The sequence below is a fragment of the Leptonychotes weddellii genome, unplaced genomic scaffold (genome assembly GCF_054177405.1).
Source record: "Leptonychotes weddellii isolate Sample4059 unplaced genomic scaffold, ASM5417740v2 HiC_scaffold_1486, whole genome shotgun sequence".
Taxonomy (NCBI): Eukaryota; Metazoa; Chordata; class Mammalia; order Carnivora; family Phocidae; genus Leptonychotes; species Leptonychotes weddellii.
The window spans coordinates 1-14,261 of record NW_027729704.1 but is presented as its reverse complement, the minus strand read 5'-3'; the positions used below and the strand labels follow the sequence as shown (position 1 = coordinate 14,261).

The 14,261-nt window shown below is 46.6% G+C and overlaps 1 protein-coding gene across 2 annotated transcripts; it reads left to right on the top strand.

Annotated features, from left to right (window-relative positions):
• The first annotated feature begins 121 nt into the window (after window positions 1–121).
• Window positions 122–14,251, top strand: LOC145718380 (alpha-protein kinase 2-like). 2 transcript variants are annotated; one of them, XM_081809877.1, is made up of 6 exons: window positions 122–458; window positions 3,767–3,894; window positions 4,011–4,046; window positions 8,531–8,805; window positions 10,481–10,569; window positions 11,936–14,251. In XM_081809877.1, the coding sequence occupies exons 1-6, from the start codon at window positions 343–345 to the stop codon at window positions 12,189–12,191; spliced, it is 900 nt and encodes a 299-aa protein (XP_081666003.1). In that variant the 5' UTR covers window positions 122–342; the 3' UTR covers window positions 12,192–14,251. The 2 variants fall into 2 exon arrangements, with proteins under 2 accessions (XP_081666003.1, XP_081666004.1); XM_081809878.1 differs by having other exon boundaries at window positions 132–458; window positions 10,481–14,251.
• The last annotated feature ends 10 nt before the right edge of the window (window positions 14,252–14,261 follow it).

Below are 14,261 nucleotides of genomic sequence, written 5' to 3'. Positions count from 1 at the left end.
TCACATTCTATTTCACTTTATGCATTATAGATCTCACTCAGGGAGTTTTAAGTAACGAAAAATGAGATTTTTCTATTATATTGGTTTGTTCATTTTCTGTCTGTTTAGGCATGCCACATCTCCCCGCAGACACTTGGTTTCCTCATCCATGAATTGAGGGTAATAATTATTATCCCTATTCTTGGGATTGTTGTCAGAATGAAATGTGATACAAGAATGAAATGTGATACAAGATGCCACGTCTTTTCCCCACCGTGAAGCTCTTTGCAACTGTTGTAAGGACACTGACCTGCAAATATCTCGTTTCCAGCTCCGATATTACTGAAAAAGATCCAAGCCGAGATGTACCCTGACCACTCCGGGAATATAAGATTAAGCTGCCAGTTTGCAGAAATTCATGAAGATTCTACAATCTGGTGGACAAAAGATTCAAAGTCAATAGCCCAAGTGCAGAGAAGGTGCGATATTTGCCCGGTCACTTTTCACAGCTGTTGCTTGTTTCACAACGTAGTTCTAAAAGAAATTAGTTATAGGAAGTAAAAAGGAAAACCGAAGCCGAAACCCCACACCCAAATTATCCAAGGCGAGTAAGTAACTGAAGACAGATGTCTAGACAGGGAAGGGCGTGGAAGGTTCTTAGCTGGGCTCTGCCACCCCTGAGTTTTGTGGCCTCAGGAAGTCAGGAAACCTTTCATGATGTTTCTAGAATCAGGGGAACGGGTCAGATCATCTTCTAGTCTGAGGTTCTGTGGTCCCAAGAGTACAGCGCTCTCTTCTGTATGTCTGTGAATTTGGCTGTGTTTTCTGTTTCATAAATTCCCATGAGCCTGACAAATTTCAACGCTAAGAAGGTGAATCCAGAGGAAGAAAAAAAGAAAAACTACCTCTATACAATGAGGTCATAGAAAGTAGCAGCTTGGAGGGTGATAAGCAGCCATTTCTGAGATGGAAAAAGCTATTTATTTCTGGGGCCCTAGAATGGAAAGGTGAGGAAGAGGGGAGAGAGAGGAGAGTGAGAATCATTGCCTAGAATTCCCGTTGGAATGAACCTGACGAACGGCTTCCTAAAGCTCCTTGCTGGCAATACACGCTCGTTCACGTGAACTGTGGACCTTGAGCTTCATCTGACACACCTGAGGGGCGTGGCTCCTTAAACAGATCACCTGGCTCAGTGGGAGCCACCCTAACTCAAACAGTCCTCAGGTGCTTCTTTCTGCCAAAGGAGGTCCCATGGAGGTGTTCCTATCCCCTTCATCTTGTCACAAATAGCCTGCAAAAGGAAGAAAAATCTGAGAGCTTTCTGTCTAATTAAATCAAATACGTCTGCGTGGAACATGTGTCTGGAAATTATGTCCCAAATGCAACTATGGCAGATTTGAGCTATAGTTTTTTTTTCCATGACATCACTCCAGAAAATCGAACTGGATTGTGATGGATGGAATAATGCCTTGCTGCCTGAAACGTTGCCATTATCCTGCCTGTCTTATGTATGGCTTAAGAAGAATTATAATGGAGAACAAATGGCTTCACTTTCAAATCAAGGCCGCTCCCTAGAGCTTTATAGAAAAGAAGCACTCATGATTCATTTCAAAAACTTTCTGTAGCTGTCAGCCAAGGATAATTAACCAGTGGGGTTTTTCGCAGTCTTGCTCTGAGCTCACAATTGGCACCCGAATCCTTTGGGTCCCTTTTCCATTTGAGACGTCGTTAGAAAACCTGACCTCCCTCTGAAGAGCACATGACAGTGGCAAACTTGCCATGTATTAGTGATACTAGGCCTTTATGTTCTTAGTGACGTTGGCTTCATTTCGTCTTGGCCACACTGGCTTTGGTGACCCAAGAATACTTGGGAGTCCTACACCCTCTGTATATCGAGAAATCTTTTATATTATTTCAAGTGGCTTTTTAAATGTTATCAAATTCTCTTTCACCCTTAATTCCAGTTGAGTGTTTCCTTTACGTGTCCCTCCAAGAAGCATCTCACTGCCTTGTCAAAACATAATTTTCAAGAAGCTGAAATCTCTCAAACAAGTTTAGTGTAGCCATGTAGCAGAGATCTTTTTCAACTCATTAAATAATGAAGAACCAGGAAGATGGTAAAGCTGTTCAAAGGAGCCTTTGAGGAACGGAGATTTATATAGTCAGTCGGGCAAATGAAACGCAATAGATGATACTTTTGCAAACAGATACAAAACTGGTGAATATTTGACAGGTAACAAACACTGGGGGTTACCTTTTCTCCTAGACAGAACCTATAAGTTGCAAGTTTAAAATGTCTCAGGGGTTCTATTTAAATAGCAAAGTCACGCACAGGAGCGTTCTCCCATAATTAAATTCTCCTTGGGTGAACCCGTTAAACTGTGACCTATGAAGGGCAGGAAAGGGCCTCCAGGGTTCTCTGTCAAGTGTCAGAGCATCAGGGAATCTCTGGGTCAGAAGCCACAGAGAAAGACACTGCCCCAGCCCTTCTGTGACTCGGTTTCCCAGCCCAACAGGAAATCTTCTCCCCATAACTGGGCCTGTCCACTTTCAACCACGCATTCAGGATGTGTTCAGAGGCTCTGTCGGTGGATGATGTATTATGATTTCGTGGACTTTTTTTTTTTTAAGCCTTTGGTACATGTGTAAATCAGAGTCTTGATGTCCACCAAAAAACCAACCGATCATGAATTCTTTGTGGAATGAGCAACTGAGACAGAGTCATGATAAGTGGAATTTATGGTTGAACTGTGAAATGACCTAAAACTGAAAAGGACAAACCCGGTGAATGTTTAACAACATTCAAAACAAAACTGCAACAATATTTAATGTAACTTTTTGGCTACAACTAAATTTTTAGTCTCAGACTTTGGAATAAAGATTGGAGCGTTAGCCATAATTCCCATTATCCCAGATTTGAGGGCAGTGATCACAAATCACTTGAGGAGGCAGCATAACGAGATCAAGGTGAGGACTCCAGACTCAGGCTTTCTTGGTTCAAGTTCCCGCCCAACCCTTATCAGCTGTGTGATCTGAGGTCACGTGCTTGATCTCTGTATGCCTCAGTTCCCTCATCTGTGAAATGGGAATAGTAATACACTACTTCTCTCATTAGATTGATCTGTGAGCGACATGAAATAGACGTTTAAGTCATTAGTACAAGGCCTGGGGCATACCAAGTGCTCCATATGCATTAGCTATCATCACCACCACCACCACTGGTTTCTCTGTTCATAGCACGGTGCCTAGAACGTAATAAGGTTGAATGGGTGGGAGGGCGGATGGATGGATGGTATTCAGTAGGGGAGTACCCTATTTAAAAGAATACCCTCAGCCACACATCCTTATTTATAGCAGAGACCTCCTTTCTCTTGTCCCTTATTGTGTCTGTGTTTAGATTTGGGTTTGGAATTTTCAGGTTTCCTTCAAGCACGGGTCATCTGCATTAGTAACATAATTGAGGTGAATTCTGAGCAGAAAGGTTAATGACAGTCCCCAGAATTCACACTTCTGGTTCTTTGCTCTGCCAGCGGCAGCCAAACCTCCCAAATGTTTCTGTATTAATATTGCATGTTGGAGCGAGGATGCTAAACCAAAATCGCACTGATCGTCCCCTACAGACAAATGAATTATTTAAACAGCTTATCGAGATCTTGTTCTTTTAGCCAGCCCGCTGGCCCAAAAAACAAGAGGGCAGGGAAGCATGTGTTTCTTTCTCCTTAAGTGTATTAGAAACATCCAACCTCAGAACGAGAAAGCGTTCAAATATTCATGTCCCCTATTGCAGTGCAGGCAACAGCTCTACTGTGTCCTTGGCCATCAGGCAAGCTGGTCAGAAGGACCAAGGCATCTACTATTGCTGCATCAAGAACAGTTATGGAAAAGTGACCACTGAGTTTAACCTCACAGCTGAAGGTAAGCCTCGGCTGTCAGTTTCAGGCGAAAACCACGAGCTCTGCTCCCCCCACCCCCAACCCCAGTTCAGAATGCCCATGCGTACTGAAGGCACTCTCTTCTTTGTCTTCCTCTAGTTCTGAAACAACTCGCAAGTCACCAGGATATGAAAGGTAAGCCAATCCGAGTTGGATGTCCAAGGACGGGGGCACTCCATAAAAGCATGAAATAGCTCCTGGAATCAATGGTAGAAGCAGTATTCCCATCGACTCTTCTAACCAAGTAGGAGAGAGTGCCCAAATGACTGAGACATGAATGACAATTCATGAGCTAGTTCAAGCTAGTCGCACGGCTTACAGTAAGTGCGGGAGGTGACAAGTATCCAGAAGAGTTGTGTTTATGCAAGATCAGACTGCAGCATGCAGTGCTCGAGGACACATTGGCAGGGCTTTGGGGTAAGACTTCTTCCTTTAAGCCTCAGGCTTGCATCCAGCCCCTCTGCAGGGGCGTTTCGGTCTCCGGCAATGACTGACGCAGCCGGTTTTGTGTCTTCGGTTTACTTCGCGGTTTGACTAACTGGGCCGATTCCAAAGACAGCCAGGCGTTGAGCAGAGTAACTCCATTCGTTTGCATCTTAATGAAAATGAAAGATGTGTGTGGGTGCTTTCCTTTGGCGTTTTGGCCCTGGTATGGCAGCAGCCTAACAACAGCTCCTGAACAGTCACCTGCCGCTGGGCCACCCACTGGGGACAGTTTGGTGGAGTCCTGCTTGGCCTGTGTTTCCTCTTAGGGAAAAGTACCTGTCCCCACACATGCCCATCCCCACCCAGTGGTGTGCTGGGAAATGTTTAACGACCTGCCAGGATGGGAGGCTGATTCATTGAGTTTACTCATTTCTGTGGTGTAAAGAGTCTCACCACGGCCAATTTTAAACTGCCAATGTGACATCGGGAAAACATGGAACCAGGAAGAGATGCCCATCTGTGCACGCCCGCCTCACCCACGTGACCACAGCTTTTAGCACCTTGGTCACTTTTAGAAGAGGGGTGAGTAAAACTGATAACTTAGTTGATTTAGCTCATAAAGAGATTCACTTCGTGTGCTGATTTTTAGACGAACAAAAGACCTGAAGACGGTGAAGTCTTTGTGAAGACAAGACAGTAAATGCAGTTATGATGGAGAACACCTAGTTCATTAAAGGCAAAGAGCTGGGATCTTGACTTAGAAATGCTCTAGCAAATACGTATCATGATATTTATCCAAAACAACAAACGCAGGCTCTTTGCAAACCTTTTCAAATGCTACGTGCCTGTCTTTAGCACGGAGTGTACTTGTATAATTTTAGATCCTTTTTCCATGTCTGCCCCACCATCTCTCCAAAAGTCTAAATACGCAAAAGGATGTCCTTCCTCCTTATACATAAGAAAACACAATGACTTTCAGAAGGCTTTCTCTGCGTCATCAGCTTCTTAGCATTGCTTGGCATTCACATCCCAGATACTTGCTGTGACCACGTTCATTTAGGTTCCCATAAACTCATTTTTCTAGGTTTTTACCAGTTAGGAATAAGACCCCAGTGGGGATGAGTGTAGCCCTGTGACTCCAACCAGAGGGCTCGGGTCTAGACCCGATGACATCACCTCCTCCCAGTGTCAGACCCCCTGTGACTGGGGGGTCCGGTGTCAGTGACTCACCGGGCTGGGGATCCCGTACTTTCCTCCCTGTCCCCTTGATCTTTCAGATGAAGAAGCCTCAAATGACTTCTTTATCACCTTTTGTATTTGGAGGAGTCTCTCTCACTAAACATTTTATTAGTTGAGTTCTCCAGAGGAAGAACAAATAATATTTTACAAGTTGGTCTCTAATTAAAAAACTAATAAAACCAAGCTGTGGGAAAGCCCAAAATGAATGATAGTCCAAATAAAACACAAGCTAGCACAACCTAATGATAACACACAGGGCTTTCAAAGAAAAGTCCTAAGATTTATTTTTTTTCCCTTTCATTGTTTTATCTTTGTTAAGTAGACATTTCTGTTGGAAATTATAGATAGGATTGTTAATTATACCCAATGTAGTACTATACAAAAAAATTTCCCTTCTTATTTCTGAGCACATAGTCTGGAACAACTTTTGTGTTAAATTCGATACATTTTTAAGTACTCAGTGCACACATTTCTGTTGAGAATAATTGAGTTTCAGAAATTTGGGGGATTATGAAGGAAAACAGAAGAGGGTAAATATAACTCATATTTATTGGGCTCTGGTGTGTGTACCCAGAACACTTCCTATATTCTTTAAGTGGTAGTAGGGCCCAAATTGTTAACATGAAATTAATCATGTAACTAGAATTGAGAAGATTTGGGTTATATTAAAAAAGCCTCCCTTCTTCGTTTTGTGATCCAATTTCAAAATTTAACTTAAAAAAAAAACTATACTCTTCTCCATAAATTAATTTTTTTTTCTGGTTCTATCACTAAGGTTGAAATCCATGATACAAGGATCTCCTTAAAATCTGCCTGGGAGGTGCCTGGGTGGCACAGTCGGTTGGGCGACTGACCACTGGTTTCAGCTCGGGTCATGATCTCGGGTCGTGAGATTGGGTCCCGTGTCAGGCTCCGCGCTCAGCGTCGAGTCCGCTGGGGTTTCTCTCTCTCCCTCTGCTCCTACCCCCGACATGTGTGAGCTGGCTCACTCGCTCTCTCTCTCAAATACATAAATAAATCTTAAAAAAAAATTTGCCTGGGACAGTGTCCCATGTGCCTTCCTGTTTCCCAGCTTCACCACCCCAGTTCTGTCTAGAAACCCAGGACAGGTTACTTGGCCAGAGGCTCCTGCTCAGCTTTGTGAAGTCTTGGAGGATCTTTCTGCACACTCCCTTTCCACTGGCAACTTCAGCCCTTTTTCTATTCGAACCCCTCCCTCCCACCTCCTTTCTTTCTTTCTGTCAATAACTAGGCCTATTCATTCATCAATACCCTTTAAGAATTATTTTATTTTATTTTATTTTATTTTTTTAAGAGAGAGAGCGAAGAGTGCGGGGGAGGAGGGGCAGAAGGAGAGGGAGAGACAGAATCCCAAGCAGGCTCCACGCCAGCATGAGGGGCTCCATCTCACGACCCTGAGGTCATGACCTGAGCCGAAATCAAGAGCTGGACACTCAGCTGACTGAGTCCCCCAAGCGCCCCAAGAATAATTTTAATCTCCTTATACCTTTAATAGCTAGCTTTAGTCATAAGCTGCTCTTATTTATTTTAATTTAATTTAATTTTATTATGTTATGTCAGTCACCATACATTACATCATTAGTTTTTGTTGTAGTGATCCACGATTAATTGTTTTCGTATAACACCCAGGGCTCCATGCATAGGCTGCTCTTAAAACATATGATCTGAAAATATTTTTAAAAGCAGAGGAAAAAATGTGTCTCTACACAGTCTAAGTAGAAACGTGAAGTGAGATTTTTCACACGACCCAGGATTTCTTTGTTCTTTTAAACATTCAGAAAGATGTCCGTTTTCATCTACTTTGAGGAGGAAGGCATTTAAAAAAATCTAAACAAACTTACTTCATTGAAAGCCATCTTCTTTACTTCTGTCAGCCCATCGGAAGGCTGACCTGCTCATCTCTAGTTTAAAAGAGAGCCTTCTGATTGCGTCCATTGGCACCTGAAACGTGGAGAATCAACTTTGAAGCTGGTGCTAGAAAAAATAATTCTACTTTTCTTTTTACAAATAAATCCAAAAAGATTAGATTTTTTTTCGGTCTTTCTTCAGAGGCAATTCCTCTTACGGTTTGGTTTTTGCCTGCCTATTTCTTTCTTTTTCTTTAAGATTTTATTTATTTATTTGACAGAGAGAGAGAGCACAAGCAGGGGGAGCGGCAGAGGGAGAGGGAGAAGCAGGCTCCCCCCTGAGCAGGAAGCCCCATGCGGGACTCGATCCCAGGGCCCTGGGATCATGACCTGAGCTGAAGGCAGACGCTTAACGACTGAGCCACCCAGGCGTCCCTGCCTGCCTATTTCTTATGTCTACTACGGACATTCTCAACACGGGGAGGCAGTATTGCCCCCGAGAAGGCAAAAATTGCTTTTTAAGGAGGCAAAAAACATGCACTGTGTGTGTGAAGCCCAGATATACACATAGTACATAAACGGATACACAGTATATGTGTGGAATCAAAATTTCGGGGTAGGGGCCATTTGAAAAAAAGTCTAAAAAGACTCCTTTCAGGGGGCAATCATGAGAAAAAGGGTTGAGAAACATTGATCTATCACATCTTACCATCGGTCCCTCCTCCTCCCTCCTCCACCCTTCACCTGTCTTTTCAACTTGCCTTTAATTACCTTTCAGGGTCCTGTCCATATTTTCCAGGTCTGTCTAAACTTCTTTTCCTGGTCTCCCCAGTTTTGCTCCAGCCAGTCTTCTCCCCTCTCATCGGATCGGGGGAGGCCTCACACGGATCCTCCTCCGTCCTCCTCGATGACTCACCCCCCGCTCCCCACCATCTCATCTTTGAGCTCTGCCTCTGTTGGGAGTGTGGTTTCCCCTCTAGGTTCTACAGGCCAGCCTTGCCCTTATCCCTGCGTGGGAACATCCGTTAGCCAAGAAGCAGCACTGGGGGGGATCTTCTGCCCAACTAAAGGTGAGCTGTGTTTTAGGATGTGAAGAGATTGAATTCAGCCAGCTCATCTTCAGGGAAGACTTCCTCAGTGACAGCTACTTTGGGGACCACCTGCGCGGTCAGATTGCCACGGAGGAGTTGCACTTCGGCGAAGGTGTCCACCGGAAGGCCTTCCGCAGCAAAGTGATGCGGGGGCTCATGCCCGTCTTCCAGCCCGGCCACGCCTGCGTGCTCAAGGTGCACAGCGCCGTTGCCCACGGGACCAGAAACAACGATGAGCTCATCCAGAGGAACTACAAACTCGCTGCCCAGGTGGGTGCACCTGCCCGAAAGAGTCCCTTGGGGTGGGAGGGGGACCCATGATAGCCTGAGATGAAAGTCAGACTCAGAATTGTTGGGAGTGTCTCCAAGAGTGGGTTTCTCTCCCTTTGGGGTGTGGTTGTAAGGGAGCCACGGGATCAAGCCCGAATGCTGGGAACCAAGTCCAAGTTCTCAGGGCAATTTCTTGCCCTCATGCCAGCCGATTGGGACTCAGCCTGTGTCTGGAGGCCCGTCCCTGGTTCTGACCTGGGCTGGGATCATTTCTGTTCCAAGGGAGCCCCATGAGGTTCTTGAAGGTTTGAGTCTACTTGGACACAGGATGTTATAGAAAGTGGGGGCTCCAAGCTACACAGGAAGCCAGGATTCCCTAGCATCCCTAAGGGAGTAGTTTCTTTTTTTTTTTTTTTTTTTTTAAGATTTTATTTATTTATTTGAAGAGAGAGACACAGCGAGAGAGGGAACACAAGCAGGGGGAGTGGCAGAGGGAGAAGCAGGCTTCCCGCCGAGCAGGGAGCCCGATGTGGGGCTCGATCCCAGGACTCTGGGATCATGACCTGAGCCGAAGGCAGACGCTTAACGACTGAGCCACCCAGGCGCCCCGAGGGGAGTAGTTTCTAAATTGTTTTGGTTTGGTTTGGTTTGGTTTATGGAGGGGTGTGGGGTATAATCAGAAGCTTCAGCATTTGTCCTGTTTTCTGCCTTTCTGAGTTTGGGTCAATGTCCGCCTATAAGCTTTGTGGAGAGATTGAGCCAAGACTCCAGCTAAGTTCCCACCTCCCTATGTTACTGAGTCATACAGTCTTGAGACAAGAAGAGAGCATGGGCATCCCTCCCTGCCTCCCCCTCCCACTTTGGCCCATGTTTTTCACTCTTGACATCAGCACTGGCCAAGCTTTCGAGAGTGTTGGGTCTAGCTCTTTCGCAGAGGAGGTGCCCTTCTAGAACTGTTACCTGTAGAACAGATAGGTTAGACTTCGCTGAATCTCCTGGGTACTGTCAAGCTCTAACCACCCATCATTGTCTCAGATGTGCTGATGTCAGGTGGGACTTGGGGCTCATGAAGGCAGCCCCTCTTCTGAGTATAGTATTTTGCCAATTGTATTCCTTTCTCCTCCAAATCAACCCTCCTTTTTTTCTGTTCTTTCATTGCATATCTTTCCATCTCAAGTACCATCTGGTCCAGTCAGGGAAAACCCCCATCATCCAGACTCCCTCTTGGAGAGGCCCTACAGAGCAGAAAGCAGAATCCAGTTCGCTTTTCCGAGGCAAACAATCTTGTCGAGCTGTTCACTACCCGCAACTCTCATCACACCCCTGAAGAAGAACTTCAGATGGGAGAGCTCACAGGCAGACCAGCGGGCCCTGACATGCTGCCCTGGGGCCATTCCCCTTAGCCTAGGGTGAATTTCAGCCATCCAGCTTCTAGAACTTTTGTAGTTCAGGACACCTGGCCCCAGAGACCTAGATAGTTCCTTCAGGTCTCAGAGCCCCTCAGCAAGTGGACAACTCTAGGTTGTAATAATTGTTGCTTCTGTGCTCCTGACCAAGGGATGGATGGGTTTGGGAATCCACTGGCTTGACCCACATCAGGAAATCTGATTAGCTTTACCGGCAACTCTGAATTTCTTCTAATCACTTGTCTTTCTCATGTGTGTGGGTGACGTAGGAATGCTATGTCCAGAATACTGCCCGACAGTATGCCCAGATCTATGCTGCCGAAGCACAGCCTCTGGAAGGCTTTGGAGAAGTGCCAGAGTAAGTGTGTTTACTCGCTCTTGTATTACCACTCCCGATTTGTCAGGGACTTGGGGGGCCTGGAGGGAGGAGAGGGTGAGAAGGACCAGTAGGACAAGCAGTTCACCTGGTCTTTCTGTCTGGGACCTATGAGAACACATGTGGCTGCTATCCTGTTCCTTACTAGGTGGCCAGAGGCTTACAGAGAGATACTTAATACATTCTTTAAATCAACGTATGTTTGCATGCACGTGTGTACAGATAGATGGATGGAAGGATGGGTAGATGGATGGAGAGATGAATTCAATAACTGTGTCATATGAAATAGAAAGGAATTGGATAGAAAATGAATTAGATAAACGTATCATGTTAAACAGAAAAGAAAGAGTATCTGCTTCCCGGATATGACATTGTCTCAACAATAAGCCGGTATAAGAGAACACGAGACTATCACAAAACAATTACCCTACGATGAAAATAAAATATGGTGCCTGTGTCTAAGAAGAGTGACTTGGGTATCATCAGTGGAGGAACATACTACCCATTTCCTGGAACCCTGCAGAGATAAATTACACTGATTATTTTAATCCACTCATTGACTAAACATGGATTGACCCAAGCAGATGTTTGGGGGTCTGGAACTTGTGGTTGCTAGCCTGCTTATGTGGTTGAGATCATATGTGTGTGTTTAAGTGGAAAGAGAAAGAGGTATGCCAGGGCACGTTGGAAATTTCAGACAGAACAGTCTTTTGTGTTTCAGTAGAAACTGGGAGAAGAAGGAAGGAGGGAATTGTTGCCTACATTGATTCTGTCAGCTCACAAAGGGGGGGAAATACTCTCCCTGAGTTAGCGTATTGGGCATATCATATAGAAAGTCCAGTCTTCCTGCTCTTTGTCAGGAAATGCTTAGTGTCCTTATTTAGTTCACAAACATTTCTCAGCAACTTCAAGAAAAATTAACATAATGCAAAGAAAATACACAAGTGCTTTTCTGTTAAACCCACAAAGAGAGCAATCTGGACTGAGTTACGGTGAACTCGCACATTCTCTTTCTTCTCCAGCCCCCTTTCCCAGTCTCCGCCCCCTTCAGTTCTTCTTAAGGAGGAAGAGAGGCAACTGGGTGAGCTGTCCACAAAGCACGGGACCATGGCCCTGTCCGGCGAGGCACACCCAAGTTTTGCGTGACTTGACACCACAATCGGGGGGCTTTCTAAAGAAAACAGCACAAAATTATGAATACAAAGATTGGTGCAGGGACTTGGGAAGGGACTGTGCTTATGAGGGACACAGGGGCTAATGAGCGTCATCAGCACCCCCACGTATATGTCACTGGCTTAAAGACAGACTAGGACATTTTGATATGTAAACACCTGTCCCTTCCTTACAGGGGAAGAATCTGTGAGTGCATGAATGATAACATACGGAAGGATAGGGGTCCTCACAAAGGCATCTGCTCCGATTCCATGCTCATTGAACCAAAATCAGAGGATTCTGCACCGGGAAACACACACACACGTACACACACACACACACGCACACACACACACGCACACACACACAGAGCCTTCATAAAGGCTTCCATACTTGAAACCATGTTAGAAAAGCTGAACGCAAGCAGGACTTTAGAGGAGACGGCACAGTGAGTGTGATCGTGTATGTGTTGGGTGGGGATGATTTGGATGCTTCTCAGCCTCGAGATGCTCCGGGGTGTGCAGGGACCACCGAGACGTTTCCACCTGGCGGTGGTGGTGCAAATGGAGGGCAGAACATTGGTGGGGGCATCAGTGCTAGCCCCCGGAAGGAAGAGGCCCACGCGAGAGGAGGTGCAGAGGCTGGATGCAGTGAGAGCAGTCGGAGAGGCCTTGCTACAGCCCCGGGGAGGGGCAGTGGTAGTGGGACTTGGTCACTGGACAGCAGGGGGAGAGGCAGTGTCCCAGACCTGGTTAAGGGGAGAGGGTCCTTCCAGAGGGAAAAAGGGTCAACGCTCAGGTGGTGCGGCAAGATCCTGGGCAATAATTAAAAGCCATCAGAATGAGTGACCTTAGCAAGCGGGATTTTTTTTTTTTTTTAGGACTTATTTATTTATTTGAGAGAGAAAGAGAATGAGAGCATGAGCAGGAGGGGCAGAGGCAGAGGGAGAGAGAATCTCAAGCAGACTGTGCTGAGCGCAGAGCCCGATGCGGGGCTCGATCCCACGACCCTGAGATCACGACCTGAACAAAAACCAAGAGTTGGACTCTTCACTGACTGAGCCACCTGGGCACCCCAGCAAGTGGGATTTTTGTGTCATATGAAATAGAAAAGAAATTGGGTAGAAAATGAATTAGAAATGAATACCCGAGGGGTAATGGGTCAAAGAGTGAATTGGACTTGGAGCCAAACCAACGCATGGTTGCTCCCGCAGTGAGTGGTAAGTGAGGCGCGTTTCTACACATCCCCTCACAAGCCCCTGTGCGGTTTATTCCTTGCTCAGTGACTGATGAACGGGAAGGGCCAGTTGGGACGTCACATCTTTGCTCCATGCTAGCGTAACTGGGGAGTGGGAGGGGTGAGCAGAGCACCCCTGAGGCGGACCTCAGGGAGGAGTGTTAGGGAAGCTTCAGTTCAGGCAGGGTGGGGTGAGGAGAGGACCTGGGGGTGAGACTCAGATGGGCTCGTGTGCGTGTGTGAGTGAGCGGGGAGGGGGACACTAAGTTAGGGGTACCAAGATGGAGGGGATGGGGTTGTTAGCGTGCCCCTCCCCCTTGCCTCCCGCTCTACCAGCTTATTTCTACTCAGTCTTTACAACTCAAGTCACGCCACGCCGCCCCTGGAAAGCCTGCAGCCTGTCTTTATTAGTTAGGAGTTGGGAGCAGGGTGCACCTCCCTTCCCAGCGTTTGTCCCTGCAAAGCAGGGGCTGTGTCTCTTTCATGTTCGCTTTCCTGGTGAGTTTTTGAGATTCTGGCATAAGCTACTCAGTAGACCTTTATTGAATGAAAAGAATGGGAGGGTGAGCCGCCAGTCACCGAGGTGGGGCAGAGATAGGAGTGTGGGGCACATGAGGAGTTCAGTTTGGGCTGTGTTAAATTTGAGGTGCCTATTAGGCATCGATCGAAGAGAGTAGGAGGCTGGACATGTGAGTCAGGAACTCAGGGGAGAGGTCTGGACCGGGGATATAAACGTGGAAACGGTCACCATGCCGACTGTACTTGAAGCAAGGAGGTCACTGGCCAGTGTGGGCAGAGAGAGAAGAGCTCTCCCAGGGCATGCCGGCTCTAAAGTTTGGGGAGAAATGAGGATCCAGCGAAGGAGACAGGAAAAAAGTAGCCAGTGGAGCAGGAAGGAGACCAAGAGGAGGTGAGTCTCTGGAAGCAGCAGGAAGGTGCTTTGAGAGATCAGCTGTGTCCAGTGGCACTGAGAGCAAGTGAGACGGCGACGAAGAGGAGACCGTTGGACTCAGCCACACCTGGATGCTACTGGTGCCCTTGACCGAAGCTTCTTTAGTGGGCATGCCTCCGTGAGTGGGTTCCAGAGAGACTGGGAGGGGAGGGACTGCAGACAGTGAGTCTAAACTGATCTGAGTTTGGATGGCAGCCGTGAGTCGGTGGTTGAGGAGCTGTGGGGTCAGCATGCTGTGCAGAGTGTCTCAGCATGTTGCTGGGCCACTTGGCAATGATGGTTCTGCAGAGGGAAGAGGGGATGGAGGATGTGGGCAGTACTTGCTGGGGCAATA